Source organism: Oncorhynchus kisutch, linkage group LG2 (assembly GCF_002021735.2).
Source record: "Oncorhynchus kisutch isolate 150728-3 linkage group LG2, Okis_V2, whole genome shotgun sequence".
Lineage (NCBI taxonomy): Eukaryota > Metazoa > Chordata > Actinopteri > Salmoniformes > Salmonidae > Oncorhynchus > Oncorhynchus kisutch.
The window spans coordinates 67,967,667-67,981,745 of NC_034175.2; the positions used below are offsets into that span (position 1 = coordinate 67,967,667).

The 14,079-nt window shown below is 43.4% G+C and overlaps 2 protein-coding genes across 4 annotated transcripts in view; both read left to right on the plus strand.

The window, feature by feature from the left end:
* Positions 1-3,530, plus strand: part of LOC109870529 (immunoglobulin-like domain-containing receptor 2) — a 31,513-nt gene extending 27,983 nt beyond the window's left edge. For all 3 annotated transcript variants that reach the window (XM_031800511.1, XM_031800524.1, XM_031800518.1), the window contains one exon: positions 2,311-3,530. In XM_031800511.1, the coding sequence (XP_031656371.1) occupies positions 2,311-2,346 (36 nt within the window). In that variant the 3' untranslated portion in view covers positions 2,347-3,530. The remainder of the gene's footprint in view (positions 1-2,310) is intronic.
* A 2,567-nt stretch (positions 3,531-6,097) lies between these two features.
* Positions 6,098-12,327, plus strand: ildr1b (immunoglobulin-like domain containing receptor 1b). The gene is made up of 9 exons (XM_031800533.1): positions 6,098-6,167; positions 6,326-6,405; positions 6,788-6,958; positions 7,376-7,525; positions 7,638-7,757; positions 9,466-9,612; positions 9,696-9,818; positions 10,139-11,046; positions 11,324-12,327. The coding sequence occupies exons 2-9, from the start codon at positions 6,342-6,344 to the stop codon at positions 11,360-11,362; spliced, it is 1,722 nt and encodes a 573-aa protein (XP_031656393.1). The 5' UTR covers positions 6,098-6,167; positions 6,326-6,341; the 3' UTR covers positions 11,363-12,327.
* The last annotated feature ends 1,752 nt before the right edge of the window (positions 12,328-14,079 follow it).

Consider the following 14,079-nt stretch of genomic DNA (forward strand, 5'->3'; position numbering starts at 1 on the left):
CACCAACAGTGGCTGCGCCCCTGCCCGTGAAATTCATAGATTAGGGGCTCATTTATTTATTTAAATTGATGGATTTCCTTTTTTGAACTGTAATTCAGTAAAATCGTTTAAATTGTCACATGTTGCGTTTATATTTTTGTTTAGTATTTACAGTGCGTTCGGAAAGTATTCAGATCCCTTGACTTCTTCCACATTTTGTTACGTTACAGCCTTATTCTAAAATGGATAAAAAATTGTTCCCCCTCATCAATCTACATTCAATACCCCCATAATGACAAAGCAAAAACTTTATTTTATTTTAGCAACAAAAAAAAAATAATCTGAAATTCACATTTACATAGTAAGTATTCAGACCCTTAACTCAGTACTTTATTGAAGCACCTTTGGCAGAAATTACAGCCTTGAGTCTTCTTGGGTATGACGCTGCAAGTTTGGCACACCTGTATTTGGGGAGTGTCCCCCATTCCTCTCTGCATATCCTCTCATGCTCTGTTAGGTTGGATGGGTATCATCGCTGCACAGCTTTTTCAGGTCTCTCCAGATATAGTAAATCGGGTTCAAGTCTTGGCTCTGGCTGGGCCACTCAAGGACATTGAGAGACTTGTCCCGAAGCCAGTCCTGTGTTATCTTGGCTGTGTGCTTAGGGTCATTGTCCTGTTGGAAAGTAAATGTTCACCCCAGTCTGAGGTCCTGAGTGCTCTGGAGCAAGTTTTCATCAATGATCTCTCTGCACTTTGCTCCGTTCATCTTTCCCTCGATCCTGACTAGTCTCCCAGTCTCTGCCGCTGAAAAACATCCCCACAGCATGATGCTGCCACCACCATGCCTCACAGTCGGGATGGTGCCAGGTTTCCTCCAGATGTGACGCTTGGCATTCAGGCCAAAGAGTTCAATCTTGGTTTCTCATCGTCTGAGAGTCCTTTAGGTGCCTTTTGGCAAACTCCAAGCTGGCTGTCATGTCCCTTTTACTGAGGAGTGGCTTCCGTCTGTCTACTCTACCATAAAGGCCTGATTGGTGGAGTGCTGCAGAAATGGTTATCCTTCTCGAAGGTTCTCCCATCTCCACAGAGGAACTCTGGAGCTCTGTCAGAGTGACCATCGGGTTTTGGTCACCTCCCTGACCAAGGCCTTTCTCCCCCGATTGCTCAGTTTGGCCTGGCAGCCAACTCTAGGAAGAGTCTTGCTGATTCCAAACCTCTCTGTTCTTGAGGACTTTCAATGCTGCATACCTTTTTTGGTACCCTTCACCATATTTGTGCCTTGACACAATCCTGTCTCTGAGCTCCACAGACAAGTCCTTTGGGGGCTTGATTTTCGCTCTGACATGCACTGTCAACTGTGGGACCTTATAAAGACAGGTGTGTGCCTTTCCAAATCATGTCCAATTAATAGAATTTATCACATGTGGATTTTCTACAATCTACAATCTCAAGGATGATCAATGGAAATCGGATGCACCTGAGCTCAATTTCGAGTCTCATAGCAAAGGGTATGAATTATATGTAAATAAAGTATTTCAGTTTTTTGGTTTTTATACATTTGCAAACATTTCTAAAAACCTGTTTTCGCTTTTCCATTATGGGGCATTTAAAAAAAATGGATTTAACCTTTGTTTAACTAGGCAAGTCAGTTAAGAACAATTCTTATTTACAATGACGGCCAAACCCTAACCGGGACGACACTGGGCCAATTGCACACTGCCCTATGGGACTCCCAATCACGGCCGGTTGTGATACAGCCTGGAATTGAACCATGGTCTGTAGTGACACCTCTAGCACTGAGATGCAATGCCTTAGACCGCTGCACCACTCAGGAGCCATTATTGTGTGTAGATTGATGAGGAAAAACATTGATTTAATACATTATAGAGTAAGGCTGTAACGTAACAAAATGTGGAAAAAGGGAAGGGGTCTGAATACTTTCCAAATGCACTGTATAAATCAAAACATTTTCTAACAGTATTTCATATTGATTGGTTTTTATGTGAAAAGAGAGGCGAAAAGCACTATTTTGATGTTGTAATTTAGATCAATGTTTCGTAAATAATGTAGTCAAGAAAACTATCAGCCTCAAGTTTAATGCTTTATTTCAAAGGTAAAAGGTCAAATCGTAATACCAAAAATAATGCATGTTCTGTATGTGATTGTATCATGTTCTCATGGTACTCACTCGCAGACATTACTAACAGAGCATGAGCTGCATGATTGCTGTGGATTCCCACATTGCCTCACTGACCAGGCCTGACTAATCGAGCATGAGTGGCATGATTGCATGGTCTCTAACATGGCTCTTGGTGTTTTATTTTAACAGACCCCTGCTCTGAGCAGAGATTCTCTCATAGTGTGACACATCAGAGAGAACTCAAGCCTGTGCATGCACAGCACTGCCAGCATTGAGAATCACACATCACTCGCTTAAAACATCATGCATCAGCCTGGGAGTGACTAACTGATCATCCTCATCATCAACAACCTGAAGAGGCTTATCCAATAGAAGGTATCCATCCACAGAAGGGAGGCACCTTGCATGGATCACGAGAAGACAATGGAACGCAAATTGTTTATGCATTGATTTAAGGAACATTTGGACACCATTTTGTTTGTATGTGTGTTGAGCGTAGATGCATTACATACACACCGTTTGAATGGGTATGTATGGCTGCAACGTGGGTGTGAAGCATTTGTGTGGATGTGTACTGTACTGTATGTCCATATTTAGGTTTATCTGTGAAACTCAAAACAACCATTCCACAGAGCAGTCCCTCTCTCTCACCTACGAAGCACGGTGAAAGTTAGTTCCCGTGAAGTTATGCTGACAGCAATGATACGATTAGGGCTATTGGTAGGTATTGATCAATAGGTATTGATTAGGTGTGGAGGCAGAGCTACTATAAGGGGTTTTTACAAAAGGAAAGCGGTCAGCAAAGAAACTTCATATGATCAATTCATGTGTGTTAAATTCAGGATTATTATGATCAATTCATGTGTGTTAAGTTCAGGATTGTTTTGATCAATTCATGTGTGTTAAGTTCAGGATTATTTTGATCAATTCATGTGTGTTAAATTCAGGATTATTTTGATCAATTCATGTGTGTTAAATTCAGGATTATTTTGATCAATTCTAAACAACTATATATGCCAACCTGCCATTATAATTGTAAATCCAATGCTCCTCCACGTGTCATACATTTCATCAGACTATAAGAAACATAATAGGTGTCAATTGTGCCATAAAAAAGACAACTCAGGTTCACCTGCCTTCATTGTGTGTGTGTGTGTGTGTGTGTGTGTGTGGTGTGTGTCATGTACTGTACCTACTGTAAATGTACTGTACCTACTGTAAATGTACTGTACCTACTGAGCTTGAATTTATATTACAGTAATAGTATTCTTTATTAGCCCACAGTATTAATTGGACATTCCCTTATTCGCCACAGGTAACTGTGTTTTGAAACTGTGCCATTCAGCCATAGCAGATGTTTGTACTTCACTTGTTTGACATTGATTTTGATATAAACACACTCTCTTAGATTGTGCCATTGTGTGTGATTACTATGCCCTTTTATGATTGTTTACATTGGATATGGAGCGTGTGTTTCTTATCGCTATCTATGTTAACCGCTTAATACACACACAGTGCTTGCTCATTACTTTATTTACACACACAAACACCACAGACATAAACAACTCTTTCAAGCCTTTTCTGTCAATAACCATTTATTTAGCACATTTTCACATGTGCTTTCACAACGATGTACACATCATTATCTCTTATTCCATAAGACACATCAGTGACTGAAATGTCTGTCCCTTCTGAATGTGGGACAGCACTGAGCACTGGTCACTACGCTGACCAATAGGGTGAAACAGGAAATATAACAGGATTCTAAATTCCACCAGGCTAGACCAAGATGTGTGTGTTCCAGGATGACATCACAATACCAGAGAGGAAGCTGTCGCTTCAGCATCTGGCCATGACAGGTGCAGAATACCTCTTCACTGTACAAATGGCGTACATTTAATTTATAAAGCACATTTGACAAGGTTTCTAAGCTCTTTACATTGGATCCAGAAGAGCTGTTGAGAGTGAAACTCAAGCTGGCCTGTCTTTGTGTTGAGTGAATAAAGCTTGATTGCATGTTGGAGAGAGAGTTGAAAAAACTATTAACACAAAAGCGCTCCTAGGCTTGTTTAACGTCACCACCCTTCAATGCTGGTACTTGGCCAATCTTTATAAAGAGACTGTCTACCAACAGTATGAATACAGCCTTAGAATAGAACCACACCAACAGTATGAATACAGCCTTAGAATAGAACCACACCAACAGTATGAATACAGCCTTAGAATAGAACCACACCAACAGTATGAATACAGCCTTAGAATAGAACCACACCAACAGTATGAATACAGCCTTAGAATAGAACCCCACCAACAGTATGAATACAGCCTTAGAATAGAACCACACCAACAGTATGAATACAGCCTTAGAATAGAACCCCACCAACAGTATGAATACAGCCTTAGAATAGAACCACACCAACAGTATGAATACAGCCTTAGAATAGAACCACACCAACAGTATGAATACAGCCTTAGAATAGAACCACACCAACAGTATGAATACAGCCTTAGAATAGAACCACACCAACAGTATGAATACAGCCTTAGAATAGAACCACACCAACAGTATGAATACAGCCTTAGAATAGAACCACACCAACAGTATGAATACAGCCTTAGAATAGAACCACACCAACAGTATGAATACAGCCTTAGAATAGAACCACACCAACAGTATGAATACAGCCTTAGAATAGAACCACACCAACAGTATGAATACAGCCTTAGAATAGAACCACACCAACAGTATGAATACAGCCTTAGAATAGAACCACACCAACAGTATGAATACAGCCTTAGAATAGAACCACACCAACAGTCCCTGACCATTGTAATTGTAATTCTTATTGCAGAGCTGAATAGGCTGGCTGACGGTCCACAACTACTGCACAATATTCTGAATCATCCACCTAATGTTGTAAATTAAGTTTTGGTTGCGTCAACGGTTGCATAGTACTGGAGTTCTCAAAAGGCCAAACATTAGTCACTGTGCTTGGACCCTAACTGTTCAATGTCTATGTATTTTCTCAATTATCTGGATACATCCTTGAAATGTAATTTGATTCACATGGGTCTAGATTATTCTAGATTGCCTTGCCTCAACCAGGGTACAAATACAAGCCTGCAATATGTGCTGAGGAGTATTTCTGTCTGTAATACACTTTCCCCTTTTGTAGGGGAAAACTAATTCTGATTGGCTGGGCCTGGCTCCCCAGTGAGTGGGCTTGCCTGCCAAGTGACTGGGCCTATGCCCTCCAAGGCCCACCCATGGCTGCACCCCTGCCCAGTCATGTGAAATCCATAGATTATGACCTAATGAATGTATTTCATGTCAATTGACTGATTTCCTTATGTAACAGTATAACTTTAGACCATCCCCTCGCCCATACCCGGGACACTCTGCACACATCAACAACAGTCACCCACGAAGCATCGTTACCCATCGCTCCACAAAAGCCACGGCCCTTGCAGAGCAAGGGGAACTACTACTTCAAGGTCTCAGAGCAAGTGACGTCACCGATTGAAACGCTATTTAGCGCGCACCGCTAACTAAGCTAGCCGTTTCACATCCGTTACACTTATATGAACTGTAACTCAGTAAAATCTTTGAAATTGTTGCATGTTGCGTTTATACATTAGATATAATCAGATGTGTGTACAAAGAAGACATACATCTGATGTGTGTACAGTCTGGTGTTGATCTTGAGGTGACATTAGAAAGATCGCTACTTTTACTATTCTGGGCCTATAGGAAAATATACCCGATTTTCTCAAGGTCCTCTATGTTTAAAGGCATTTCCAGAGGGGGTTTATCTTGTTAAAATAATCAATTTCAAAAGTCCTAGTTCCGCGAACTATTTGATACATTTAGGCGTTTATGTATTAAAAACTCGTTTCCACGTGCACGAGCCTTCCATATCACTTACAAGTTTTTTTGTCTTGCACCTGTTGCGGCTCGAGGTGGGGTCGGTGACGTCACCCGAAGATGGGGGATGGGGTTGGGAACGCGCCGATGAACTCCGCCTGGGAAAGTTGCCTCGACACCTGTAGGAGAGTAGTTTCACCACAAAAACGAGGAAATTGAAAACTTCTATTTACATAAAATCAAGAAAATGCGCTGATGAAGCGTTGCTTCGACAAATGTTGCATGGTTTTATCAAATTAATTGTTTGTATCGATTGACTAAAGGTTGGTCGTCTTTTAGGAGCTTCCGCGTTGGAATGGCGAAGAACAAAATGGGAAATATTATCTTGCTTGCGCTTCTGCTTGGTTTCCTGCCAACAGGTAAGGTTTTTAATCTAAAACCGCTTTAAGATACGGCTCTAACGTGTATTGGGCTTTATTACTTACAAAACACAATTGACATATACATTGTCTTGATTCTTTCCAAAATAAGCATGTTAGAATAAGTTAATAATCGACAGGTGTAAACATGACAAGGCCAACAAGTCGCGGTCACGTGACCGTAGGGTGTTTACAAGTTGCCAAGCAGATGGGTGTTCAGGACAGTCAATCCACAACGTTAAACGTTGTTAGAAATTATTGTTTCCGAGTACTAATATGCACTTCTGCATACAAATTAAGCAGTTTGAAAAACAGTTTCTCTTAATCATTTGTGTTATTTTTGTACTATCCTCTCATTCTTTCTCGCAACTCTGTCTTTCAGAGGTGTTTTCTATCCAGGTGATTGTTCCTCAGACAGAGAGGAGTACGGCTCTCTTTGCCTCGGTCATCATACGCTGTGACTACTCCACCTCCGCCAATGCACAGGAAGTCCTGGTCACCTGGCGCTACAAGTCCTTCTGCAAGGACCCCGTGCTGGAATTCTACTCCACAGGTGAGATATTAAAGGACAGGTAAATGAGTGAGGGCTGCACGGACACTAGTGTAGCCCTCCCCCTTTCTTTCTGTTATTATAGTCTTCTTGCAATGGGGCTGTGGTGATTGTGATGTCATAAATGGAACTGCAGAGCTTGTGAGGTAACAGGGCTGTGGAGATTGATGTCATAAGGTGCTGTGGTGATTGTGATGTCATGCTTTGTAGATTGTGCTGTTATAATGGGAATATGATGATTTGGATGTCATAATGGAGCAGCAGAGATTGATGTCAGAATTGTAAAGTGATGTTATAATGAGGCTTTGAAGATTGTATGATGTCATAGTGGTACTGTTGAGATTGGGACACCAATGCGATAATGGAGATGTTGGTGAATAGTGATGTCATCATAATACTTCCATTCTCCTCCTGCTGTAGCCTATCAGGCTGCTCTGCAGCTGGGCCAGGACCCAGCCAATGACTGTCCAGACCGCCAGCGCACCATTCGCACAGTCATCCAGAAGAAGGGAACCAATGAGGCCACCCTGGGCTCTGAGTATCGGGAGCGCAAGATATCCATCCAAAACAGTGAGTGTGACCCCAACATAGTGAAAAGAGACCACAATTATCAGATTTGTAAATGTTGCATTAAATGTTATCATGCACATGTACAGTAAGTGCTTGGGTGTGTCCTCCACAGAGGCCGACCTGGTTATGAATGAGGTGATGTGGTGGGATAACGGTGTGTACTTCTGCTCCATCGACGCACCGGGAGACACTTCAGGAGACTCAGACCGCGAGGTCAAACTCATTGTTTACCGTAAGTGACTGCAAATGTTTTTTGCTTTTTCAGGATGCGTTTAACTATCCTCATTTTCATTTAAGTATTTGCATGTTCCACCAATGCATTGCTCTCCTGGGGGAACCATGGGGTGCCTGTGGCACATCATTAAAAAGCACCCTTAGGCTTGAGGACCAACTGTGCAGTGGGTCATGTTTCATTCTTCCGTAACTATTTATTTATATATTTTTTATTTATATGTTAACAAACTTTTTCCCCAAAAATTTTGTGGTTTCCAATTGTCCCATCTCTACAACTCCCATACAGACTCGGGAGAGGCGAAGGTCGAGGGCCGTGCGTCCTCCGAAACACGGCCCAGCCAAGCCGCACTGCTTCTTGACACAATGCCCGCTTAACCCGAAAGCCAGCCGCACCAATGTGTCGGAGGAAACATGGTACACCTGGTGACCGTTTCAGCGTGCACTGCGCCCCGGCCCGCCACAGGAGTTGCTAGAGCGCGATGGGACAAGGACATGCCGGCCTAACCTGGACGACGCTGGGCCAATTGTGCGCCGCCTCATGGGTCTCCCAGTCATGGCTGGCTGCGACACAGCCTGGAATTGAACCAGGATCTGTAGTGACGCAGCTAGCACTGCGATGCAGTGCCGTAGATCACTGTGCCACTCGGGAGGTCCTTCCATAACGATGTTAACTTCCTCCATTCAAGGTTCATAGGTTCTCTATGTAAAACATGCATTCAACAAACTGTACACCATGTAATGGCCTATTTTGAATAAGAAATAATGTCACTCACATTCTGTAGAGACTTGGCGCTGTTGTCTATGTGGCACTTTAATTACAATGTGAGTAACACAGCAAAAAAAAATACATTGGCCAATCCCAAATCAACTCCACTATTCACTTCTGTAGATCTGAAAGGATGGCATAGGTACAGTATAAAAAAATTATAGTAGCTCCAACACTGCGTACAGCGGAGGCACGCATTAACACACAAATCAAAGTGAGAGAGGCGAAGGGAAGGGGTCAATCTGGGATTCTGCAAAAAATGTGGCAAAGAAATTACCTCCATATCCGGAATAGAAAGCCTTGTGTTTGGGTCAAACACAACACATTACTGAGCACCACTCTAAATATTTTCAATCATGGTGGTGGCTTCATCCTGTAATGGGTATGCTTGTCATCGGCAAGGACTAGGGAGTTTTTTGTTGTTGGATAAAACACAACGGAATAGATCTAAGCACAGGCAAAATCCTGGAGGAAAACCTGGTTCAGTCTGCTTTCCAACAGACACTGGGAGACATTCACCTTTCAGCAGGACACAAGCCCAAGTTGCTTACCAGGACAACATTGAATGTTCCGTAACGGCCTAGCCACAGTTTTGACATAAACCAGCTCGAATATCTATGGCAAGACTTGAAAATGGAGGTCTAGCACAGATCAACAACCAACTTGACAGAGTTTGAAGAATAAAAAAAATAAATAATTTGCAATCCAGGTGTGTTAAGCTCTTAGACTTACCCAGAAAGACTCACAGTTGTTATCGCTGTCATTTTCAATAAATTTGCAAAAATGTTTTGGGGTATTGTGTGTGTGTAGATGGGTGAGAGGATTTTTTGTATTTTTTAGTTCAGACTGTAACACAACAAAATGTCAAATATGTCACTTGGGTATGAATACTTTCTGAAGTCACTATGTGTCCTACATGACCTCTTGACCTCTGTTCCAGATTGGCTGACGGTGCTGTTCATCATCATCGGGGCTCTGCTGCTCATCATGCTGTTCTGTATCTGCTGTTGTCAATGCTGCCCCCAGAAGTGCTGCTGCTACATCCGCTGTCCCTGCTGCCCACAGACCTGCTGCTGCCCTGAGAAAGGTACCACACACACACACGCGATCGAGCGCACACACACTCATAGTGATACACTTATTCACACCTCTCCTCTCTCCCCTCCCAAGTGGTGATGCAGCACAGGATGATACGAGAGGCCCAGAAGGCCATGGCCCCCTGGATGCACGGCCAGCCTATCTACGCCCCCATCAGCAACCACTCCTCCCAGGGCAACCCAGTGATGTACTCAGGTCAGTCTTATAATGGTGCTAATGTTGTACCCTGCATGTTGTGAAACTATCTACTGAACTCTGGTCAATGTTATAAAGTTGTACCCTCAAGGTTCTCCCAAAGAATGTAAGAGAGGTGATGTGCCACCTTGTGGACTGGCTGTGCCACTACGTAAATAGACAAATGAAAAAATATCTGACCTCCCCCACTGGCCGTACTCAGCAGCACCACCTTAAAAAATCCTGGGGAGAACCCTGACCATGAATGCTGTGAAACGATCTACTGGTCTCAGGTCAGTCTTATAACGGTGCTAATGCTGTGTGATTCGCTATGTCTCCAGCCTCGTTCTCCGATGGGTACCCTACCAAGCCCAACTTTGCCATGGCCCCGATGGGCCCCTCGCCCCTCCAGCTGCAGCCTCTCCCTATCCCCCAACACCACATGCCCCAACACCAATACGGTATTCACCATGGTAACGGCAGCATGCATGGTGGGAGCGCACACGACACCAACCAGATGCTGGACTTCCTGGAAAGCCAGATGAGGGGGGTTCACAGCCAGATGCCCCCTCCCCCTCATCAGCACTTGTCTCCCCACACCCACCAGTACCAGCCCCAGGGAGGCCCCCAGGGGGTCCCCTTCACGGCCGGCCCCCCCAGCATGCTGTCTGCCCTGGATGAGATGGGGATGAGGGGGGTGGAGAGGAGAGTGATCACCTTGCCCCCTATCGTCCAGCGGGTACCCAGTTTCTCCTCTCGCAGGGGGACTGGAGGAGGGACCAGTGGCGCTCCAAGAATATCCAGCCAATCCAGCGGCAGCACCAACCGCACCGGTGGTGGCGGCGGTGGGCGTTACAGTGACAACCGGCGTGACAAACACAACTCCACCCCTCCGCGGCAGGGCATCCTGCGTAGCTACAGCGACGAGTCAGACTGGGACGACCGGAGGGGAGGGCCAAAAAGGGAGGGGCAAGGCTCGGCCGGGAGGAGGACGGGGGGGTCTGGGTCGGCGCCACGGTCCCGTAGTCGTGACGACATGATGGAGGAGCTGCGTCGGTCAGCCCTTGCCAGGCAAGATAGGACCCACTCACCTCCTGCCCATCGACAACGGTCCTGGAGCTCGGATGAGGAAGACAGCAGGAGGGGAGGGAAAAGGGGAGGCAAGGGGAAGCTGTGGCCAGAGAAACCCCCCAGCTACTCCTCCATCGAGATCCAGCACGGCAACAGGAGGAACTACGACCGCTACTCAGTAAGAAACAAACACGAGTGCTGATGTATGACTCTCACCCATATAACATTGTTTACTCACACATACAGATCAGGATCGTACTGTCCTGTAACAGACACTGCACAAACAGGATGGTACACACACATCTACAGACATTCACATGCACTCATTTTACCACACAAATGTCAACACTACTGAACACCCTCTATCTCTCCCTCCCCATCCCTCTCTCTCTCTCTCCTTCCCCCTCTCTCTCTCCTTCCACCCCTCTCTCTCCATCTCTTTCTTTCTCTTCCAGGATAAGAGCTCTCGTAGTGGTACCAGTGTGGTGATCTGAAACCTGTCTGTCTGTCTGCCTGTCTGTCTGCCTGAAACCTGCCTGAAACCTGCCTGTCTGTCTCCCTTTTCCTCAGTGTAAACTTATGGTTTGTGTCTCCACAAACTGTTTTTCGGTCTCCACTGTCTGTCTGTCTCCACAAACGGTCTCTGTCTGTCTGCCTTTGGACGAGAAGTGACACCAAAAGGATTATTAAGCGTAATTGAGTCCAGAGACGCGATAGTCCAGCATCCCATTGTGACATAACTACGGGTCTCTGAGACCACTGCCCAAACGAGCATCTGCCCAAAATTCCCAACCAACACGGCTCTGCGTACACATCCTATATTAATTTGAAAGTGTTTCGACGATTGGAGAAATTGCTTGAGCCACGCTGAGAAAAGTATGAAAGCTAATGTTCCAATATTCTAGATCACGCATACACGTTTTGGATTCTGATAGACGCTATAGAATGTATTGTAATAAGGTGACTCTGGTGCCTTTTATACCTGTACAGGCGTAGAGGTTAAACAGTACTTATGTAATATTGTGCTATACTTTATATAGAATGGGATTGAAAGGCAAGGTGTATATGGAGGGAGGGCTAGAATACCGGAATCATAAGGCACATATTTTACCTGTTGAAATCCATGTGATCTTTTATTATTATTTTAGAATAGTTTTTTTTTTACACATTTACCTATGAGACAATGTAAAACACAGCACTATCACGTCAATTGTAAGAAATATAAATCGTTTTTTTATTGTACATTTCATCAAGTGTGTATCTGTTTTCTTATTTTAAATAGTTGTATACAATGTTTTGTTGTAGATTCTGTAGTGTGTGACTGTTTCTTGTTCAGTTTTCCTCAATTGCCTCTGTCTGTTTACAGTTGTATGTTGTTATTTTTTAGTCGGTGGTGGGATAAATTATTCTGTTGGTCTTGTACTGGGGATTTTGTACTTGGGATTTAAATGAAGTCAAGTGAAATCAGTATGGTGAGTCTTTGTTCTACAGTACCAGTCAAAAGTTTGGGCACACCTACTCATTCCTGGGTTTTTCTTTATTTTTACTATTTTCTACATTGTTGAATAATAGTGAAGACATCAAAACAAATATGGATCATGTAGTAACCAAAAAAGTGTTAGAATCTCAAAAATATTTTGATTTGTTTAAGGAGCCACCCTTTGCCTTGATGACAGCTTTGCACACTGTGGCATTCTCTCAACCAGCTTCACGAGGTAGTCACCTGGAATGCATTTCAATTAACAGGTGTTCATTTGTGGAATTTCATTCCTTAATGTGTTTGAGCCAATCTGTTTTGTTGTGACAAGGTAGGGTTGGTATATGACAGATGTAGATGCTTTAGTTAAACAAAGTTTCTGCTAAGTGTGTAGACAATTGCGTAAATTTTTATTTTTTAAATAAAATAGTTTTAGAACTTTTTAAGTTAGTTATTTTTATCTTCACTGGTTCCTCAGATGATATTATAAACTAATAATACTCTCGACAAAAATATAAACGCTAAATGTAAAGTGTTGGTCCCATGTTTCATGAGCTGAAATAAGATCCCAGACATTTTCCACACACACACAAAACAGATTTCTCTCAAATTTTGTAGTGGTACCCAATTGTCATACTTGAGGAAAAGTAAAGATACCTTCATAGAAAATGACTCGAGTCACCAAGAAAAATACTACTTGGCTAAAAGTCTAAACGTATTTGTTTATAAATGTACGTAAGTATCAAAAGTAAAAGTATAAATAAATTGGAGGTGTACTTGTGGATGTATTTCGAGGTCTACCTTCAAACTCAGTGCCTCTTTTCTTGACACCTTGGGAAAATCAAAAGAAATCAGCCTGATTCATCCTTACAAGCTATTTCCAAATGCCTGAAGGTACCATGTCTATCTTTACAAACAATAGTACGCAAGTGTAAACACCATGGGACCACACAGCAGTCATACCGCTCAGGAAGGAGATGTGTTCTGTCTCCTAGAGATGAACGTACTTTGGTGCGAAAATGCAAATCAATCCCAGAACAACAGCAAAGGACCTTGTGAAGATGCTGGAGGAAACAGGTACAAAAGTATCTCTATTCACAGTTAAATGAGTCCGATATCGAGTCCTAAATCAACATAAACTGAAAGGCCGCTCAGCAAGGAAGAAGCCACTGTTCCAAAACTGCCATACGGATTGTAACTGCACATGGGGACAAAGATCGTACTTTTTGGAGTTATGTCCTCTGGTCTGATGAAACAAAAATATAACTCTGGCCATAATGACCATCGTTATGTTTGGAGGAAAAAGGGGGATGCTTGCAAGACGAAGAACACCATCCCAACCGTGAAGCACAGGGGTGGCAGCATCATGTTGTGGGGATGCTTTACTGCATGAGGGACTGGTGCACTTCACAAAATAGATGGCATCATGAAGGAGGAAGATTATGGGGCTATATTGAAGCAATATCTCAAGACATCAGTCAGGAAGTTCAAGCTTGGTCGCAAATGGGTCTTCCAAATGGACAATGACCCTAAGCATACTTCCAAAGTTGTGGCAAAATGGCTTAAAGACAACAAAGTCAAGGTATTGGAGTGGCCGTCACAAAGCCCTAACCTCAATCCTATAGAAACTTTGTGGGCAGAACTGAAAAAAGCGTGTGCTTGCAAGGAGGCCTACAAACCTGCCTCAGTTACACCAGTTCTGTCAGGAGGAATGGGCCAGAATTCACCCAACTT

Bases quoted from the DNA above. Each gene is read 5' to 3' on its own strand.
- ildr1b (XM_031800533.1), top strand. From the start codon at position 6,342: ATGGCGAAGAACAAAATGGGAAATATTATCTTGCTTGCGCTTCTGCTT. The intron at 7,758-9,465 runs GTAAGTGACTGC...CCTCTGTTCCAG, and splicing joins GGTCAAACTCATTGTTTACC to ATTGGCTGACGGTGCTGTTC. The intron at 11,047-11,323 runs GTAAGAAACAAA...TTTCTCTTCCAG, and splicing joins GGAACTACGACCGCTACTCA to GATAAGAGCTCTCGTAGTGG.